The 19,115-nt window shown below is 37.8% G+C and overlaps 1 protein-coding gene across 12 annotated transcripts in view; it reads left to right on the forward strand.

Annotated features, from left to right (window-relative positions):
* The window catches only part of FMR1 (fragile X messenger ribonucleoprotein 1), a 62,871-nt gene that overhangs the window by 15,407 nt on the left and 28,349 nt on the right, over positions 1 to 19,115 (forward strand). For 11 of the 12 annotated variants that reach the window (XM_024551072.3, XM_024551076.3, XM_024551075.4 and 8 more), the window contains exons 2-7: positions 1,934 to 1,986; positions 5,927 to 6,020; positions 8,558 to 8,629; positions 8,911 to 9,059; positions 12,498 to 12,591; positions 12,673 to 12,789. In XM_024551072.3, the coding sequence (XP_024406840.2) occupies positions 1,934 to 1,986; positions 5,927 to 6,020; positions 8,558 to 8,629; positions 8,911 to 9,059; positions 12,498 to 12,591; positions 12,673 to 12,789 (579 nt within the window). The remainder of the gene's footprint in view (positions 1 to 1,933; positions 1,987 to 5,926; positions 6,021 to 8,557; positions 8,630 to 8,910; positions 9,060 to 12,497; positions 12,592 to 12,672; positions 12,790 to 19,115) is intronic. The other variant, XM_045188174.2, reaches the window with a different exon arrangement.

Consider the following 19,115-nt stretch of genomic DNA (forward strand, 5'->3'; position numbering starts at 1 on the left):
GCTTCTCTCTTGCTATTGTTCACTTGTTTGTTCTGGGTGATTTCTCCACAATTTAGTTGTAATTCCAGATTGCTCCTAGGAGGAGGTTAGCGAGACTTCTATTCACTCTTCTGTCATCTTGCCGCTGCTGAGTTCGGTAGTTCTTACTCTTACATTTAGGTCTCTGATGCATTTTCTTAGTTAATTTCTGTGCATGGTATGAGGTAAGGGTCAAATTTTATTCTTTTGCATTTGGCTATCCAGTTGTCCTGTTCGTTGAAAACAGTATTCTCTTTCCAATTAAAACATCTTGGCTTTCTTGTCTACAAAGGATTTATTTGTACTGTACCCATTTCTCCAATTCTAAGCCTTTGTTCCTGCTGCCTTTTATTCCTTGCATGCCTCCCCATCCTCTGCTCTCTTTTGTTATGCTAATTTTCTTTAAAGTTTGATAGGAGCCTCACCTTCTTGTGTGTCTACCCTGATCAACACATACATATACCTTCCATCCAACACACATAACTCCTCCACATCTAGCATAGGAACCCCTTAGGCAATGATTCACTTAATAACTGTGCATTGAGTTTTTAATAGGCATTCTGAAGTCTAACAGTAAATAAAATAAGACCTGTCATCCACCACCCCCCTGACCCCAGAAGTATGCTGTTAGTGGGAAAATAGACAATAATAATAAAGTGTGGTAAGTTTATAGTAGGGATAAGCACAGGATGCTGTAAGAATGCAGACAACAGAATTTCACTTAGTCTTCAGGGTTTCCTCATAGGAGGTGAGATCTGAACCAAAACCTAAAAAGTCCAGTAGGAGATTTGGGAAGAAGGAACATTTACAAAGAGAGGCCCAAGTATTTTAGCATTGCTGGACCAGAACCTCCAAGGATGTTAAAGATGCAGCTTGGAGAGATTACTAGTGGGGCCAGGCCATAAAGTGCCTTTTACAGGCAGAGAAGGAGTCTAGCCATAACCCTGGCAGGTATGGAGAAACCACAGAAGAAGGGAAACATGTACAGAACAAGTTTGAGTAAGAAGCTTAAATCTCTTAAGCCATTATAAAATGAATTAAGATATAAAGGTTTCTTTATGCTTTATTCTACTCTAATTGTCAAAACAAAGACAAAACCTGCACCTGTTAAAAAACAACTTTATAGAATTACAGACAAATGCCGATGAACAAATTCTTGATAATTAGCAATTTCTTGTGTTATGTCATTTTGTAGAATTACGGACTTTGTGCAGATTAAAGAATTGTCTGTAATGAGCTACTACTTTTGTTATGTCTTTCTGTAGATTATTGGCAATTATGTTATCAGATTTAAAAGATTTAAACCTCTGAACTGTATATTACTACTTTTTTCTCCAAGTGCCTCTGAGATTGAAAATTTAATTAAACTGTGGTAATTGGGCTTTTTAGTGGTATTAGCAGCAGTGTATTGTTGTTAAAGAAAATGTAGGGTACTTGTACATACGCAGATTTTCAGCTATATTTAGCAATTTACTACTGTCTACTAAAATTTTACTAAGGAGAAAAAGATAGGTTACAACAGATCTATACTGGCTGACATACAGCCCTGGAACAAGTTTTATAGTTTCAAATAATTGTAGCCTAAAGTATACCTTCAGCTTCGCACTCACTACCAGCATTGTAATTTTCAGTTTACTGTGTCCCTCCCTCTGTCTGCCTGCCCTCCCCTCTCCTTATTAGATGCATAACTCTGGAGTACTTTTTTCATGTTTTGTTTTAACTAATATTCCTAGGGCCTAGCACATAGTAGGTGGCTACATATAGATGTGATTCATGAATGAATTATCCATACAATATCACAAATTTTCATTTGAAGCTCCATTTTATTCTTAAACATAAAGTGTTTGGTATCTGTAAAATTTAAAAACAAATGATCTTCAGGTTTAGAAGTTAATTTAACTGTTTTTTTTTACAGGCATTCGTAAAGGATGTTCATGAAGATTCAATAACAGTTGCGTTTGAAAACAAGTAAGTGTCTTGGTATAATTTTAGGTTCAGGTTCTTTTATATTTTACGCTAATTATTCTTTTTACTCCTCATTAAAAAATTTAAGCCTAGTTTGAGTGTTTTCCAGGAATGGATCTTCATGTTACTAACCAGGAAGTTCCTGAACAATTCCACATTAAACCAATGGAAAAACTGTTCCAAGAGACCTCAGAGATCCCGTTTGTATAATTTTGATCCTTACATCTCAGTTTCCTTGAATGTGAAGGAAGAAACCAGATCCTTCTGTATGAGTAACTGAGAGTTCGTATAGGAATATTTGTAATTGTTAAAAGATTAAAATGAATGGATTCATGGGTGTTAGAAAATTGATGTGTGTTTTGTAACATTAAATCTAAAATCAGTGGTATTAGTTTTCTATTATGTTTTTTAACTTTATTTTTATTGTTGACAGTATTACAGATGTCCCCATTTCCCCCCCTTTGCCCACCTTCGCCCCCCTTCCCTCAGGCGATCACTTAGTATATTTTATTGGAAATAATCATATTTACCCATTAACTTATTTTTATCTGTTTTTTATATTTATAATCAATAGTAGTGGTAACTGAAATTTTTTGCTTTCTTCTGCTAGATGCATAAATAAACATACTTATAGGCCCAGGAACATTAGCTATATGAAAGCATCAATAATAAAGATGTTAACATTTTATTGGGGGAGACAACTCTCTTGACTAAAATTTTTTTTTAAATATAGTCCACATTCTGTACCAGTTTCAGATGTACAGCAAAGTGGCCAGAAAAGCATGCACTTTACAGAGTAGTCCCTCCAGTGTCCCAAGGGCCCACTTGGCTGTACACAGTCATGACACTGCGTTCCCTATGCTGCGTCCACATCTCTGTGACTGTTCTGTAGCTACCGATTTATACTGCTTATTCCCTCCACTCTTTTCATGCAGTCCCCCTACCCCCTCCCTTATGACACCTGTCATTCTGTTCTCTGTATCTATGTTGACTAAAATTTTTGATTGCTAATAAAGGCTGTTTTCAGAGTAGCCGTTCAAGGTTGTAAAGTATAATAAACTCCTTAGCCAAAGTGTAGATGTGGCCATAATCTTACTGAATCTTCATTTTACTGAACTCTGAAGAATGCTCAACAATTATAGTATTTTGGCTTTTATGTACCAAGAGAATTAATAGTATAACAAAAGCAAATTAAAAATTTATAGAGAGAAGAAATAGATTAGTGATTGCTTAGAAATGGGGGAATAGGGAGACACAGCTGAAGAGTATAGTGTTTCTTTTTTGAGGTAATGAGTATGTTCTAAAATTGACTGGTAACGGTTGCACATACCTTTTAATATACTTAAAACCATTAAATTTTACATACACTTAAGTGGATAGATTATATGGTATGTGAATATGTCAGTTAATCTGTTAAAATATAGTATCTGGAGCCCTGGCTGGTGTGGCTTTGTGGATTGAGGGCTGTCCTGTGAACCAAAGGGTCGCCTGTTTGATTCCCAGTCAGGGCACATGCCTGGCTTGCGGGCACGCCAGCGGCGGGCACGTGAGATGTTTCTCTCCCTCCCTCTCTGCCTTCCCCTCTCTAAAAAATAAATAAATAAAATCTTTAAAAAATGTAAAAATAATAGTGTCTGGCCCAGACATACTGTAATTAGATTGTTTGCAGATTCTTTTACCTACCAGCAGGACAAAGTCGTGTCCTCTGATGCATGAAATACATTTAGGGGGATAGAGATAAAAATGACTTAGTGTATCTGACCCTACTCTTAGCTCTAGACTAATAGTTTCAGTCCAAATTACAGAACACCTCTCTCTGAATACATAGAGCCTGCAGTTCCAAATCTGCCTCTTTGTTGTTTCTGGTATCCGTGGTTATACTCCAGACAACAACATCACACCTCTTACGGAGGAATCTTTGGTAACTTGGAGAGTAATTTTTTTTCTTTACTCTGTAATTATACTCTTTACTGCTTGCTCCCATCACTGGGTAAACAGTTTCCCCTAAAAGGAGAGTTATCTTTATTTGCCACTTAGTTTTTCCTGTAGTCCCTAATCTAGGGTATTAACACTAAGCAGTCATTTTCTCTTCATTTAAGAGTATATCTAGTTCACATACTGATTTATCACATCAGTTCTCTTTTATTTTCAATCAGATTTCTACTATAAACTTAAAATTATTATGTCTTTGGACCTCCCTCCTACTTCTCTCGTATACCATAGCTGTATAAAAGTTTCTCTTCAAACTATCTGTCATGTCAGGAATTTGAAATAAACTCTTCTTCCTTGAGTTCATGAAATATGTTTGAGAGTCAACACTGGGCTTAAGCATATCACCAGGATTTGATAGGTCCCTACCAAAGTCGTCTTTTTGCCCTTCTTCGTTTTCTTTTTGTTTTTCTGTTTAAAAAACCCTAATATTTTATAAAACTTTGGACTATATTTACCCTTTCTTTTAATTAAAACCTCCTATTACAATAATAACAAATTGTTTTAGATGCTTTGTTTTTACCTTCCCTATTTCACATTTTTTTATTGATTGACTTTTTAGAGTGGGGAAGAGAGAGAGAAAGAAACATCGATTTTTTTTCCCACTTACTTATGCATTCATTTGTTGATTCTCGCCCTGACCAGGGTTCAAACGTGCAACCTTGACATATAGGGATCATGTTCTATCAACTGAGCTACCTGGCCAGGGCCTTCACGTTTTTTGAATAAAGAATTGGAATTTTTATCTTTGTACATGTAAGACTTAAAATAATTTTTCCTTATTTGAACTAAGAATATAATATTGTATATTATTACTTGCTTTACCAATCAAATTTATCAATGAATTTGTAACATGTTAAAAGGCGAAAGATTTGTTCTGAAGAGAAGCCAGAGTATGTAACATGTTAAAAGTCACTATTTTTTCAGCAAGTTTAAAAAGGCTTTTCTGAAGTAAAGGCAATTTTTTTGTTGTTGTTTTGTAGTTTTCAAGTGTGTATAATTCAGGGAAAGAGTTCAGTCTAATATAGGCCCTAATCAGATTTCCACAAATTCTGACTTACTTACCTACCTTATATAATAGCTCTTCTTTTTTAAAAAACATGCACTTTTCTCTATAGGATTTTACTAAGAAAGCTCTTTAGTTAAAAACAAACAAAATAAAAATGGAAATGACTGCTATAGCTGTTGAATCCTCCAGTGTTTTTGCAAGTTTGTCTTTCAGTGTTTCATATCATTGTGGATATAATAGAATAATTGGGGGTTATTCAAAATTATTTCATGTCATTTTAAATTAAAGACATAGTCAACTTACCAAACTCCTATAGGCTGTCTCCACTGGGTTTCGGTGGTTTAGAAGACCCCACCAAGGCCAGTGCATGCTGGTAGGTCATACTGATCAGCAGCCAGCTATCCGTGGCAAGAATTGACCACCTCGTGGGATCTAAAATTTAAATGGGGAAAAGTGAGTTCTGAATTGCTAATATGCTGACTGCCCCGTTTTGCTTGGGAATTAGGGGGCATTTAGTACCAGTTTTTGTGATAATTGGAATGTGGTTAAAATTCCTTTGCAAGTAGAAGTCTGGTGGTGATATTACTAACACTTACTGATACTAACATATTTAATTTAAGCATCAAAGGACATTTAGAACTCTTAGAGGTTGAAATTATTGAAAAAAAAAAGGCTCATTTGGGAAATTATAATGTTGATCTCTTATGTTTAGAGAAATATTCCAACTAGAAAACTACAAGGCTGTTGTGCTGCATGCAGACTTTGTTGAAATGTCTCTATGTTGCCCTTAGGCCCCACTTCCCAAAATACTGACAGTTTTAAAGCATCTGCTTCTTTAAATTAGATTACCAGAGGGTCATACCTAACCAAAGTTGGTAGTATCATGGTCATTGTTTCCATTAAACCGAAAAGCTGGTTAAATAATTGTGTGTTTGTTTGTTGCAGCTGGCAGCCAGAGAGGCAGATTCCATTCCATGATGTGAGATTCCCACCACCTGTAGGTTATAATAAAGATATAAATGAAAGTGATGAAGTTGAGGTAAGTTTCTCATGTCATCAAGTTATTAAACACTGAAGGAGTGGGAGCATTTAAACTGCCTGTACCTTTACACCTTATCTTTAAAACTACCCTGAGAATGTTAGCTGTGATGGATATGAGCCTTTGACTGAGCTGTCTTAATAATGATTTGAAATAATGCACGATGCTTAAATGTGGCTGCCTGAGCGGCAGTCTGGGCATGTCTTGGAAAGTTACCACTCGTTTCCTTTGCCCACTAGTACTTCTTTTCTGACTTTCCTCAACCTCTGAATCTTTGGATTAGGAAAATTAGTTTTACAAAGGAAAAAAAAATCATGACTTTATAATAGAGCTTCATCATGGGATTTATTTAAGTAGTAGTAAATCCTCCTGGTATATTTTTTAAAAGGCATCTATGAGTTTTAGTGTGTACACGTACAATTAAAACATCTTTTCACAGGGTATGCTGTGAACTAACAGCTCATGTGCCATTTATGTGTTTGACTGAACAGTGCTGTGGAGATATAACATAATTAACAAACATTGTGTTAGTGCATTCTCTAGTTAATGAAAATTTGGGGTTGGGTGGACTTAAGGCACTTGGGTCCAGTTTTTATTGTAATTGGTCTCTGTAGTTTCCTCTCTTTCCTCCCGTTTCACACAGTCTGTTTCAAGCTGCTGCTTTCTTCACAATGCCTTGTTAGTAGTTGCAACTTTATGAATATTTGTGGTATTAAGGAAGCAGCTAAGTAGACATTTGTACAGGTAAGGTTAAATGTACTAGGTATTTGAATTCTTATTTTCTGTGCTAGGTACAGACGATGCAGTGAAACAGAAGAGTCCCTGCCTTTGATGAGGTCACATTCTAATGAGGATTGCTAACATGGCAGGTGTAAGTCCTAGGAAGAAGAATAAGTAAGAGGATAGAAGGTGATATAGGGGCAGGAGTGCTATTTTGGAGAGTGCTCAGACAAGTTCTCTGGATATTCAGGTCTCTGTTCTTTTCTCTAAAATTTGAAATCAGAAATAGATTAAAGTACTATTTATTTACCAAAAATGTACTCAGTACCTACTAGGTGTAAGGAACTGGGCTGTTTTGTGAGGGATCCCAGTAGGGAACTAAACACTATTTATTCTTGAGGACCTTGAGATACTCATTTTCCTTAGGAGGCTACAAACTCCCTGAAGGCAAGAATCAGGACTTTTGGTCTGTCTATATTAAGATTGTTCATAATAGTGTTTGGTGGATAAAGGGGACTTTTTCTCAATTGTATCACATGACAAGCAGTGACCAGTGAGTCACTGTTGCTAGGTTGACCCCACAATATTGCCTAACATAACAGGTTATTGCTCTGGCTAGAGCAGAGTTGAAAGGAAATGATGGTGGCAAGAGGGAAAGGCAGGTTAAATTAAGTTGTGTTTTGTCACTGTATGATATATCCATTAATTTTAAGTTATAAAAGAGGTAAGATGCCAGGTCTTTTTGTCTGTATATATCAGAAATTCTCATAATATTAATGGATGGAGGGGCTCCCCCCCCCCAACTTAGTCACAGACAGGTGGGGACCAATGAGACACTGTTGCCAGAATGACCTCTTTGTTTTATATAACAATTACCAGATTATTTCTCTGGCTAGAGCAGAGTTAAGAAGTTGTGGGGGAAAGAGGGAAAGGTAGGTTGGGTTAAGTTGTATTTAGTCATGTGTAACTATCAACTTCAGTTGTAAAAGGAAAATAAATAAGAGTCGGGGCTTTGAGTTGCTTGTTAGCCTTAGGCTGTCTGTACTCTCTGTTTGCTCCTCCACACCCCCCTTGTCCTCCCTGCTTCTTTCTGCTTCTGAGTATTACTGTTTCTCTATGTATACTATATTATCTTTTTCTTATTAACTTTGATTTGCTAGTGTTTTCACAAAAGGTTCCGTGCTGCACATCGTAAATGAACTTTGAAGTGGTCACGAGAGAGAGTGGTTAGAAGAACTGATGCACAGTGTGTGAGAGCAGGAAGGTGGTACCCAGAGGATTGCCAACATGGACTTGTCCATTTTAGTGGAGAGGGTACAAGAGACCAGCGAGTGACCAAGGATCTGTTCATTTAGTCCCTAGGAGATGTGAATGCCAGGACGGTAGTTTTAGTGGGCTGGGAGTAGTCTGCAGCCTCACCCATTCAGTGACCATGCCGCCAGGTGTAGGCCCGGATCAGTGACTTCCAGTTATTTGCTTACTAGAATAAAAAAAAAAAAAGTTTGTACATTTTTAGATATTTTTTTAAACTTTCAAAGTACCGAAGGAAAGTATGACCAGGTTTATGAATAGTCAGCTTATTGCTGAATTAAAACAGAGAAATAGAAAAAAGCTCTTTTTACAGGGCTCTCTCAGGTAATCAGGAAGTTTCCGATTATATATCTCTGTCTAGCTGTAGGGGTACCATCTAGTTTAAGGATACAGCATATGGGTTTGAAAGACACCTAAGGTCATTTTAAAAAATTTTCCTCAATGTCTGATCTATAAATTTCTGAATGATGTTAATCATGAAATATTCTGTTGTAATCTTTGTGTAGGTTTATTCCAGAGCAAATGAAAAAGAGCCTTGCTGTTGGTGGTTAGCTAAAGTGAGGATGATAAAGGGTGAGGTAGGAAAATGCATATTTAACATTTTTTCCTATACTATATCTCTTTTCTAAACTCAGGTACAACAATTCAGCCTGGATTTGTATTTTAAAGAAATAAATAACTTGAGTCATTTTATTAAACTGTTTTCTCTACATATTTAGTATGTTTCATGTCTTTCAGTTAGTTGATCAAATACAGTTTTTATACTTTCTAGAGAATTAAAAAATTGCTGAATAGGTATAGATTATTGCTCTTACTTTAAACGCTATGACCAGGAATGAATTTTATTTATTTCTGTCAGTTTTACGTGATTGAATATGCAGCATGTGACGCTACGTACAATGAAATTGTCACAATTGAACGTCTACGATCAGTTAATCCCAACAAACCTGCCACAAAAGATACTTTTCATAAAATCAAATTGGACGTGCCTGAAGACTTACGGCAAATGTAAGTTGATGTGCAAGAAATGCTGAGAATTTACAGGTGATAGGCAATTAGTTTATAATAATCAACATTTTAAAATAAGAAAAAATCAATTTTTTTAAATATATGTATTGGTTATGCTATTACAGTTGTCCCATTCCCCCCCCCATCACTCCACTCCATCCTGCCCATCCCCTCCTTCCCACATTCCCCCCCCTATAGTTCATGCCCATGGGTCATACTTATTAAGTTCTTTGGCTTCTACATTTCCTACACTATTCTTACCCTCTCCCTGTCTATTTTCCACCTATCATCTATGCTACTTATTCTCTGTACCTTTACCCCCCTCCCCCCCTCCCACTCCCCTATTGACAACCCTCCATGTGATCTCCATCTCTATGGTTCTGTTCCTGTTCTAGTTGTTTGCCTAGTTTGCTCTTGTTTTTGTTTTAGGTGTGGTCGTTAATAACTGTGAGTTTGCTGTCATTTTTACTGTTCCTATTTTTGATCTTCTCTTTCTTAGGTAACTCCCTTTCACATTTCATATAATAAGGGCTTGGTGATGATGAACTTCTTTCACTTGACCTTATCTGAGAAGCACTTTATCTGCCCTTCCATTCTAAATGATAGCTTTGCTGGATACAGTAATCTTGGATGTAGGTCCTTGCCTTTCATGACTTGGAATACTTCTTGCCTGCCCCTTCTTGCCTGTAAGGTCTCTTTTGAGAAATCAGCTGACAGTCTTATGGGAAGTCCTTTGTAGGTAACTGTCTCCTTTTCTCTTGCTGCTTCTAAGATTCTCTCCTTCTCTTTAATCATGGCTAATGTAATTACGATGTGCCTTGGTGTGTTCCTCCTTGGGTCCAGCTTCTTTGGGACTCTCTGAGCTTCCTGGACTTCCTGGAAGTCTACTTCCTTTGCCAGATTAGGGAAGTTCTCCTTCATTATTTGTTCAAATAAGTTTTCAATTTTTTGTTCTTCCTCTTCTCCTTCTGGCACCCCTATGATTCGGATGTTGGAACATTTCAAGATGTCCTGGAGGTTCCTATGCCTCTCCTCATTTTTCCCAATTCTTGTTTCTTCATTCTTTTCTGGTTGGATGTTTCTTCCTTCTGGTCCACACCGTTGATTTCAGTCCCAGTTTCCTTTGCCTCACTATTGGTTCAGTGTACATTTTCCTTTGTTTCTCTTAGCATTGGCTTCAGTTTTTCATCTTCTTTTCAAAGAAATTCAACCAATTCTGTGAGCGTCTTGATAACCAGTGTTTTGAACTGTGCATCCGATAGGTTGGCTGTCTCCTCCTTGCTTAGTTGTATTTTTTCTGGAGCTTTGAAGTGTTCTGTCATTTGGGCCTTTTTTTTTTTTGTCTTGGCGCATGTGTTACTTAAAGGGGCGGAGACTTAGGTGTTCATTGGGGCGGGGTAATGCTGGTCGCTGGGCTGTGACGCTGTACATGGGCCCCCCCCCCCCAAGAGAGAGCAATGGCACCCGCTTCACTCTCCACCGGATTTCAGTCTTTCACTCCGCTACCCACAATCAAACTGGGCCCCTCTGGTGCTGGTTCCCGAGTGGGTGGGCTTGTGCACGCCCTAGGCCCCTGTGGGTCTCTCCAACGACCTCTCCTATGACATTGGGAGTCTCTCCTGCTGCCGCCCCAACCCCCACGGGCGTTTTCAGTCAGAGGTCTGAGCCTTCATTTCCCCCCACTGGAGCCCTGGGCTGTGTGGTCTGCTTTGCTCCCCGCCGTTCGTCCCGGTTTATCTGTGTGCGAATGTGGGGCCGCGGCGTCTGCTAGTGGTCAGACTGCCTGCCCCGTTCGTCCCACACTCAGCCAGTCTTGGTCCCGCCACGGCAACGGGAGGCTGCCCGTCTCCGCCCCTCCTACCGGTCTGGATGAAGGTTTATTTTTTATTTCCTTGGTGTCAGACTTCCGTGCCATTCGATTTTCTGTCAGTTGTGGTTGTGCGAGGAGGCGCAGTGTGTCTACCTACGCCGCCATCTTGGTTCCAGAGCAAAAATCAATTTTTAAATTTAGTGAAAATGGTTTGCAAAAAGTGGTGAAAAAAATATTTAGTTTTTTTTGCAGTTATATAGCTAAGCCAGTATTGTACTTGTTTAAACCTACTTGTATAGATACCTGGCTAATGTACATTTGTTTTTTAAATAAACTAACTTGTTCACAGGCTTTTAAGATTTTGAACTGATTAATACAGATTTTGTTATAAGTTACAAATCAAATTCTAGACAATGAAGAATACTCCAGGTTAGTTCCCTTTTAGCTGATATTTTCAGATAAATATATAATAACTAGAGCTAATGAAGCTTCAAAAGGTCATCTCTGTCTTTTTTTTTTTTTTTTTTTTTACAGGGACATGTTTTGGGGCTGTGTGTCAGCAGGGAGACCTGCATGTGGTGTGCATGGCTGTGAGAGGTGGGGTCAGTGCTGGCACGTGTGTGTGGCAGGGCTGAGGACTCTTTCTTTGTTCCTTCCTGTCCTCACTGAAGGCTCAGTGGGATGAACAGGGAAGGTCCCAGGCCAGCAGCTGCAGGCATGGGGCGATGGACAAAGGCAGGCAGAGATACGGGTGTGTCTCTTCCTCCCCCATCAACTTCCCACCTCTGGGCCCTCTGAATAGGAGATGGTCACAATCCCTAGTTGAAGGGAATGGAGGAGTGTGTGTGTGTGTGTGTGTGTGTGTGTCTTTGTTTGGCATCCTCTTATTTTTACATTGTATTTTCTCCAATACCATTTAGTCCCCTTATACCCCCCTCCCCCACTGCATCAACACACTGTTGTCCATGTCCATGAGTCCTTTTTCCCAAAGATCATCTCTATCTTGATCTGGAGTAAGGCTTAAAGACTTTTTAGTTAAGAGATTTTTAAAGATTGTATACAAAGGATATAGTAAGTTTGATTTGGGCATGCTCTACTTTAATGTACAGTTCAAAATGCATAGGAATCTTGCATTTTGATTATAGAGATTTCATAGGCATGTACATTTTTGTGCCTTCTGATTCATCTACATTTCCTTCTCTTAAATTGGTCAGCAGTTTTTCTTTACAAAAGGAACAAGAAAACAAAATTGGGTCCCCTGTAGCTATCCCCAACAGTTTTCAACAGTTAACTCAAGAATATTAGTTACTTATATTTAATTGAAATGAGGAAGTCTGCAAAGGAAGAATAGCTTCCCTAAATATGTCACTTCTGTTAATCTGAAACCATCCATAATCCCTTAAGAACATAACTTTTTTTTTCCTTTCTTTATAATCTCAAATGCTTGATTATTTCAGAGGTTCACAGCAAAGGAACTAAACCTTTAAATAGATACAGTATACCTTGCATAAATCATCAAATTTAATATGAATCCACAATTCTAAGTACAGATCTCTCTGCATATATTTATGCCAGTAGTTGGTAGTCATTCATCTTAATTTCATACTGGATATTTATTTTATTTTTAGGTGTGCCAAAGAATCAGCACATAAGGACTTTAAAAAGGCAGTTGGCGCGTTTTCTGTAACTTATGATCCAGAAAATTATCAGCTTGTCATTTTGGTGAGTGTTTTTGACTTATTTTGGTGTTCATCATTTGGGGCATTTGCTTTGATAATAATGGTGTTAATTTATATCTTTTAGTCTGTCAATGAAGTCACCTCAAAGCGAGCACACATGCTGATTGACATGCACTTTCGGAGTCTGCGTACTAAACTGTCTCTGATACTGAGAAATGAAGAAGCCAGTAAGCAGTTAGAGGTATGTGGCTTTCCCTAGTGCTGCTTGTAATGCTATCTAGAAATGGTAACTGTTCAGTTACAAAACTTGAATAAGGGCGGATTGTTCTTTATTTAGTGTTTGTTAGCAATTCCTTATATTTTATATTTAAAAAATTAAATCAGGCCAAACATAACCATAGTAAAGTTTTTGAGGATGAGGCTTTAAAATAAAGCAACATTTACGTATATAAAGGAACTTCTGGAACTCGCTTTTACTAGAAGTTCGTCAAAGCTGCTAATAAAATAAGACAATGCTTCTTCCATATTACATGTTATCATTAAACTATTAGAGTATTTAAATATCAAATCATATTCTTTTCATTATGTATGTTTATTTCTGTTTAAAAGGGTATAGATCTTCTTCATTCTGATTAGTTGTCAGTCTTTAAAACTCCTGTGTTCAGATTCCCGCCAGAAGCTATTTCTCTAAGTTATTATTTCATCTCTTAAAGTGCATTTTATCTACTTTTATTAATCTTTCAATAATTTTCATCACCATACATTTTTTTTAAAAAAAAAATAACTATCTAGTACTTCCATCCATTACCATAGAAACTAAGTAAAGAAAAGGAGTTCCAAACTACATTTTAAGAGAGAAAGTAGTCAAGGTTGTATTCTTGTAAAATCCTGTGAAACTTGCCACCTTCCTATTTGATGTGTGCTTTCTAAACTCTTAGCAGGAGAGGAGACATTTGAATCTTCTGTTGGTATATTTCCTTTTGCTACTTTACTTTCCTTATGGCCGTAGAGGTCTGTTGAATGGGTTTTTGCTCTCATTCTTTCTTAATGCCCTTGTGTTCACAAGCCAATGGTTTGTTTAGTAGTGATGATCTCGTAACTTTCAGTTCAAAACAACCTCCTTACTTTTCATTGTGAGTAAGATGGAAATATATGCCTCTTCTTAGACATCTAATTCTTAAATGAACTGTTATACCTTAGGCTTATCATGTATCAGTGCATTATCAATGAAAATAATAAACTAGGTGAATGAACCCAGACTAAAGAAACATTTCTTTAAAAATCCTACAAATATTTGATAAATTCTGTTAATCTAATTGACAAAAAAAGGTATTATACATTTTTTAAGTATATTTTATTGGTTATGCTATTACAGTTGTCCTGATTTTTTTTCTCCCCTTCATTCGCCTCAGACCATTATTCCCCGCCCCCTTCAATTCATGTACATGGGTTATATGCATAAATTATTTGGCTTCTCCATTGCCTATACTATTCTTAACCTCCCCCTGTCTATTTTATACCTACCAATGTTGCTGCTTATTCCCTGTACCTTTTCCCCCAATTTCCCCCCACGCTTCCTTCCCACTGATAACCCTCCATGTGATTTCCATTCCTGTGATTCTGCTTCTGTTCCAGTTGTTTGCTTAGTTTGTTTTTGGGTGGTTTTTTTTTTACGTTCAATTTTTGATAGCTGTGAGTTTGTTGTCATTTTACTGTTCATATTTTTGACCTTCTTTTTCTTAGATAAGTTCCTTTAACATTTCATATAATAAGGGCTTGATGATGATGAACTCCTTTAACTTGACCTTATCTGGGAAGCACTTTATCTGCTTTTCCATTCTAAAGGATAGCTTTGCTGGATAGAGTAATCTTGGTTGTAGGCCCTTGCCTTTCGTTACTTTGAATACTTCTTTCCAGCCCCTTCTTGCCTACAAAGTTTCTTTTGAGAAGTCAGCTTATAGTCTTATGGGCACTACTTTGTAGGTAACTGTCTCCTTTTGTCTTGCTGCTTTTAAGATTCTCTCCTCATCTTTAATCTTATGTAATGTAATTATGATGTGCCTTGGTGTGTTCCTCTTTGTGTCCAACTTCTTTGGGACTCTCAGCTTCCCGGACTTCCTGGAAGTCTATTTCCTTCACCAGATTAGGGAAGTTCTCCTTCATTATTTTTTCAAATAAGTTTTTGATTTCTTGCTCTTCTTATTCTCCTTCTGGCACCCCAATGATTCAGATGTTGGAATGTTTAAAGTTGTCCCCGGGGTTCCTAAGCCTGTCCTCTTTTTTTTTTTTTTTAATTCTTGCTTCTTCATTCTGTTCTGCTTGAATGTTTATTTCTTCCTTCTGTTCCAAATCCTTGATTTGAGTCCTGGTGTCCTTCCTTTCACTGTTGGTTCCCTGTGTATTTTCTTCTTTATTTCACTTTCCACATCCTTCACTTTTTCCTCTATTTTGCATCTGCAGTCAATCATTTCTCTGAGCGTCCTTATTACCAGTGTTTTGAACTGTGCATCTGATAGGTTGGCTATCTCTTCATCATGTAGTTCTATTTTTGGAGTTTTAACTGTGCTTTCATTTGGGTGAAATTTCTTTCACTTAGCATACTGTTATGTTGTAAGGGGTGGAGCCATAGGTATTGGCCAGGGCGTGGCAACCCAAGTCACTGCATTGTGGCACTCTATGTGGGGGAAGGGTCTGAGAGGGAACAGTGCTGCTTGCTGGGATCTCAGCAGACTTTCAGTTACTTCCTCTGCTACCCACAAGCACATTGGGCCCTTGTGGTGCTCATTCCCAGGTGGGTGGGTTTGTGTACGTTCTACGACCCTGTGGATCTCTGCAACAAACTCTCCTAGGAGGCTGGAAATTTCTCCTGCTGTTGCAAACCCTGCAGGTTTTTACAGCCAGAGGTTTTGAGGTGTTCTTTTCCTGCGCTGGAACTCTGGGCTTCACGGTCTGTGTTGCTCCCCAGTTATTCCTCCCAGTTTATCCCCATGCAAATGTGGGCACGCTCAGTCCTCCAGCTGCCACTTTGCTGCACGTCTTCTCTGCCCTGGCTGCCCATCTCTGCCGCTCTTACCAGTCTGAATGAATATTTCTTCTTTAACTCCTTGGTTGTTGGACTTACATACAGTTCGATTTTTTCACAGTTTGAGTTTTTGTTTTTAAATTTGTTGTTATCCTTCTTTTGGTTGTGTGCGGAAGCAAAGTGTATCTACCTATGCCTCCATCTTGGACGGAAGTAGGATATTACACTTTTAAAATTCTTTACAGTAGTTATTTATACTCATTCAAATTATGTATGCTGAATGAGGAACTAGTATGCAGCCTGTCTTACTTCACTGTTAATATATTAAAGAGATATACACATTCAGATAAGAAATTTTCATTTTTCAACATTAGCCACTAATATATTTGGGTATCATTAATGGCATGTTAGGAATAAATATTAATTATAATAATACAATTTAAAGAGAATGATTATAAGTTATGGGTGTCAGTTTAACTTAGTTTATAGTCATCAGTGAATATTTGAAAGATTCCATCATACTTGTAGATCCAGATCGCAAGGTTTTACACACTCTTACCTCATTTTAGGTGGCAGGAACATATGTAAGATAAGTTGTAAATCTTTCACCTTCTCTAATTAATTTAATTTAATTACTGTACCCACATTTTTTTATTGTTGTTCAAGTACAGTTGTCTCCATTTTCCCCCCAAGGCTCTCCCCTGCCACACCGAGCCCCACCTCCCACCCTCAATCCTACTCCCCTTTGGTTTGTCCATGAGTCCTTTATACATGTTCCTTCATGCCCTTCCCCTTTTATCTCCTGTTACCCCCCTCCCCCCTCCTCTGGTTACTGTCAATTTGTTCTTTACTTCAATGTCTCTGGTTATATTTTTGCTTACTTCTTTGTTTTGTTGATTAGGTCCTACTTACAGGTGAGATCATATGGTATTTATTGATACATTTAAAAACTTCTTTTAGTATATATATTATTTTGTTTTATTTTAAGTATATTTTATTGATTATGTTATTACAGTTTTCCCAATTTTCCCCCTTTATCCTCCTCCACCCTGCACCTCTCAACCCTCCAGCATTCTTCCCCTTTAGTTCATGTTCACGGGTTGTACATACAAGTTCTTTGGCTTCTCTTTTTCCTATACTATTCTTAACCTCTCCCCATCTATTTTATGCCTACCAATTACGCTTCTTATTCAAATAAATTTTCAGTTTCTTGCTGCTGTTCTTCCTTCTCACATCCCTATAATTTGGATAGTGGAACCTTTAAAGTTGTCCTGGAGGTTCCTAAGTCTCTCTTCACTTTTTTGAATTCTTGTTTCTTCATTCTGTTCCAGTTGGATATTTATTTCTTCCTTTTGTTCCAAATTGTTGATTTGAGTCCTGATTTCCTTCTTGTCACTGTTGATTCCCTGAATATCTTGCTTTATTTCACTTTGGGTATCCTTCATTTATTCTTCCAGTTTTCGACCAAGCTCAGTCAGTCCTGTGGGTATCTTGATTACTAATGTTTTGAATTCCATATCAGATAAGTTGGCTGTCTCCTCATCATTTAGTTTTTATCTGGAGTTTTGCTCTGTTTTTTCATTTGGGCTATATTTCTTTGCCTTGGCACACCTGTTAAGTTGTAAGGGAGTGGAGCCTTAGGTATTCTCCAGGGCAGGGCAACCCTCTTTGATGTTTTGTGGTGTTGTCTATTGGAGAGGGTCAGAGAGGGAACAATCCAGTTCACTTACTGGGCTCTAGCCCCACTTTCCAACAAACTCTACTGTGAGACTGGAAGTTTCTTCTACCGTGGCAACCCCCGCTGTAGTCCACAGTCAGCCCTGAGTCTCAGTTTTGCATTCAGCCAGCCCCACCTTTGTGGTCTGCCACCTTGCCCCAGGTTCTCTCCGTCCGGCAGTCTGCCCGTCTCCCTCCTACCAGTTGGTTGACTGTTTCTTTAATTCCTTGGTTGTCAGAGTTCCATGCAGTTTGATTTTCTGGCACTTGTGGTTGTTTATTGTTTTTAGATTGGTTGTTATCCTCCTTTTGGTTCTGCAAGGAAGTGAAGGGTTTCTACCTACACCTCCATCTTAGCTGGAACTCTTAAAAACTTGGATATCAAACCATTTTCTGAGGTATAATTGACAAATATATTTTCCCATACAGTTGGTTCTCTTTTCATTTTAGTACTGTTTTCTTTAGACATGCAGAAACTTTTAATTTTGATGAAGTCCTGTTTGTTTATTCTTTCCTTTATGTCCCTTGCTCTAGAGGCATATTGGTGAAAATATTGCTGCGTGGGGTATCTGAGGTTTTCCTGCCTACGTTCTCCTCTAGGACTTTTATGGTGTCACAACTTATATTTATGTCTTTTATCCATCTTGAATGTATTTTGTGTATGGTGTAAGTTGGTGCTGGAGCTTCATTTTTTGCATGTAGCTATCCACCTCTCCCAACACCATCTGTTGAAGAGGCTATTTTTACTCCATTTCATGCTTCTGCCTCCTTTGTCAAATATTAATTGACCATGGAGACATGGGTTTATTTTGGGGCCCTCTCCTCTGTTCCATTCATCTGTTTCTGTTCTTATGCTAGAACCAGACTTGTTTTGATTACAGTGGCCTTGTAATATACTTTGATATTAGGTATTGTGATCCATCCTACTCAGTACTTCTTTCTCAAAATTGATGTGGCTGTTTGAGGTTGTTTATGCTTCCATATACTATTTTGAAATGTTCTATATCTGTGAAATATGTCATTGGTATTTCAATAAGGATTGTGGTGAATCTATAAATTGCTTCGGATAGTATGGATATTTTGATGATGTTAATTTTTCCAATCCATGAGCATGGTACATGCTTCCATTTGTTTGTATCTTCCTTAATTTCTTTCTTCAGTGTTGTGTGGTTTTCTGAGTACAGGCCTTTTACCACCTTGGTTAGGTTTATTCCTAGGTACTTTGTTTTTCTTGTTCGTGTAGCAAATGGGATTTTTTTCCCCTGATTTCTGTTTCTGATATTTTGCTATTGGTGTACAAAAATGGCTTTGTTTTCTAAATATTGACTTTGTATCCTACTGTTTTGCCAAAAACACTTACTAGGTCGAGTAGTTTTTTGGTGGAGTCTATAGGGTTTTCTATGTACACTATCATGTCATCTGTAATCAAAGACAGGTTTACTTCCTCCTTTCCAATTTGGATGCCTTTTATTTCTGTATCTTGTATGATCTCTGTGGCTAGGGCTTCCAATGCTATATGGAATATAAGTGGTATTGGTGGACATCTTGTTAAAGTCTTGTTCCTGACCTTAGTGGGAAAACTTTTAGTTTTTGCCCATTGAGTATGATGTTGGCTGTAGGTCTCACATATATGGCCCTTATTATGTTGAGGAATGCTCCCTCTACTCCCACTTTGCTGAGAGTCTTTATCACAAATAGGTGCTGTACCTTATCAAATGCTTTTTTTTTTGCCTCTGTTAATATGATCATGTGATTTTTGTCTTTACTTTTGTTTATGCTATGCATTAAATTTATTAATTTGGGGATACTGTACCATCCTTGCATGCCTG

This window comes from Desmodus rotundus, chromosome X (genome assembly GCF_022682495.2).
Source record: "Desmodus rotundus isolate HL8 chromosome X, HLdesRot8A.1, whole genome shotgun sequence".
Lineage (NCBI taxonomy): Eukaryota > Metazoa > Chordata > Mammalia > Chiroptera > Phyllostomidae > Desmodus > Desmodus rotundus.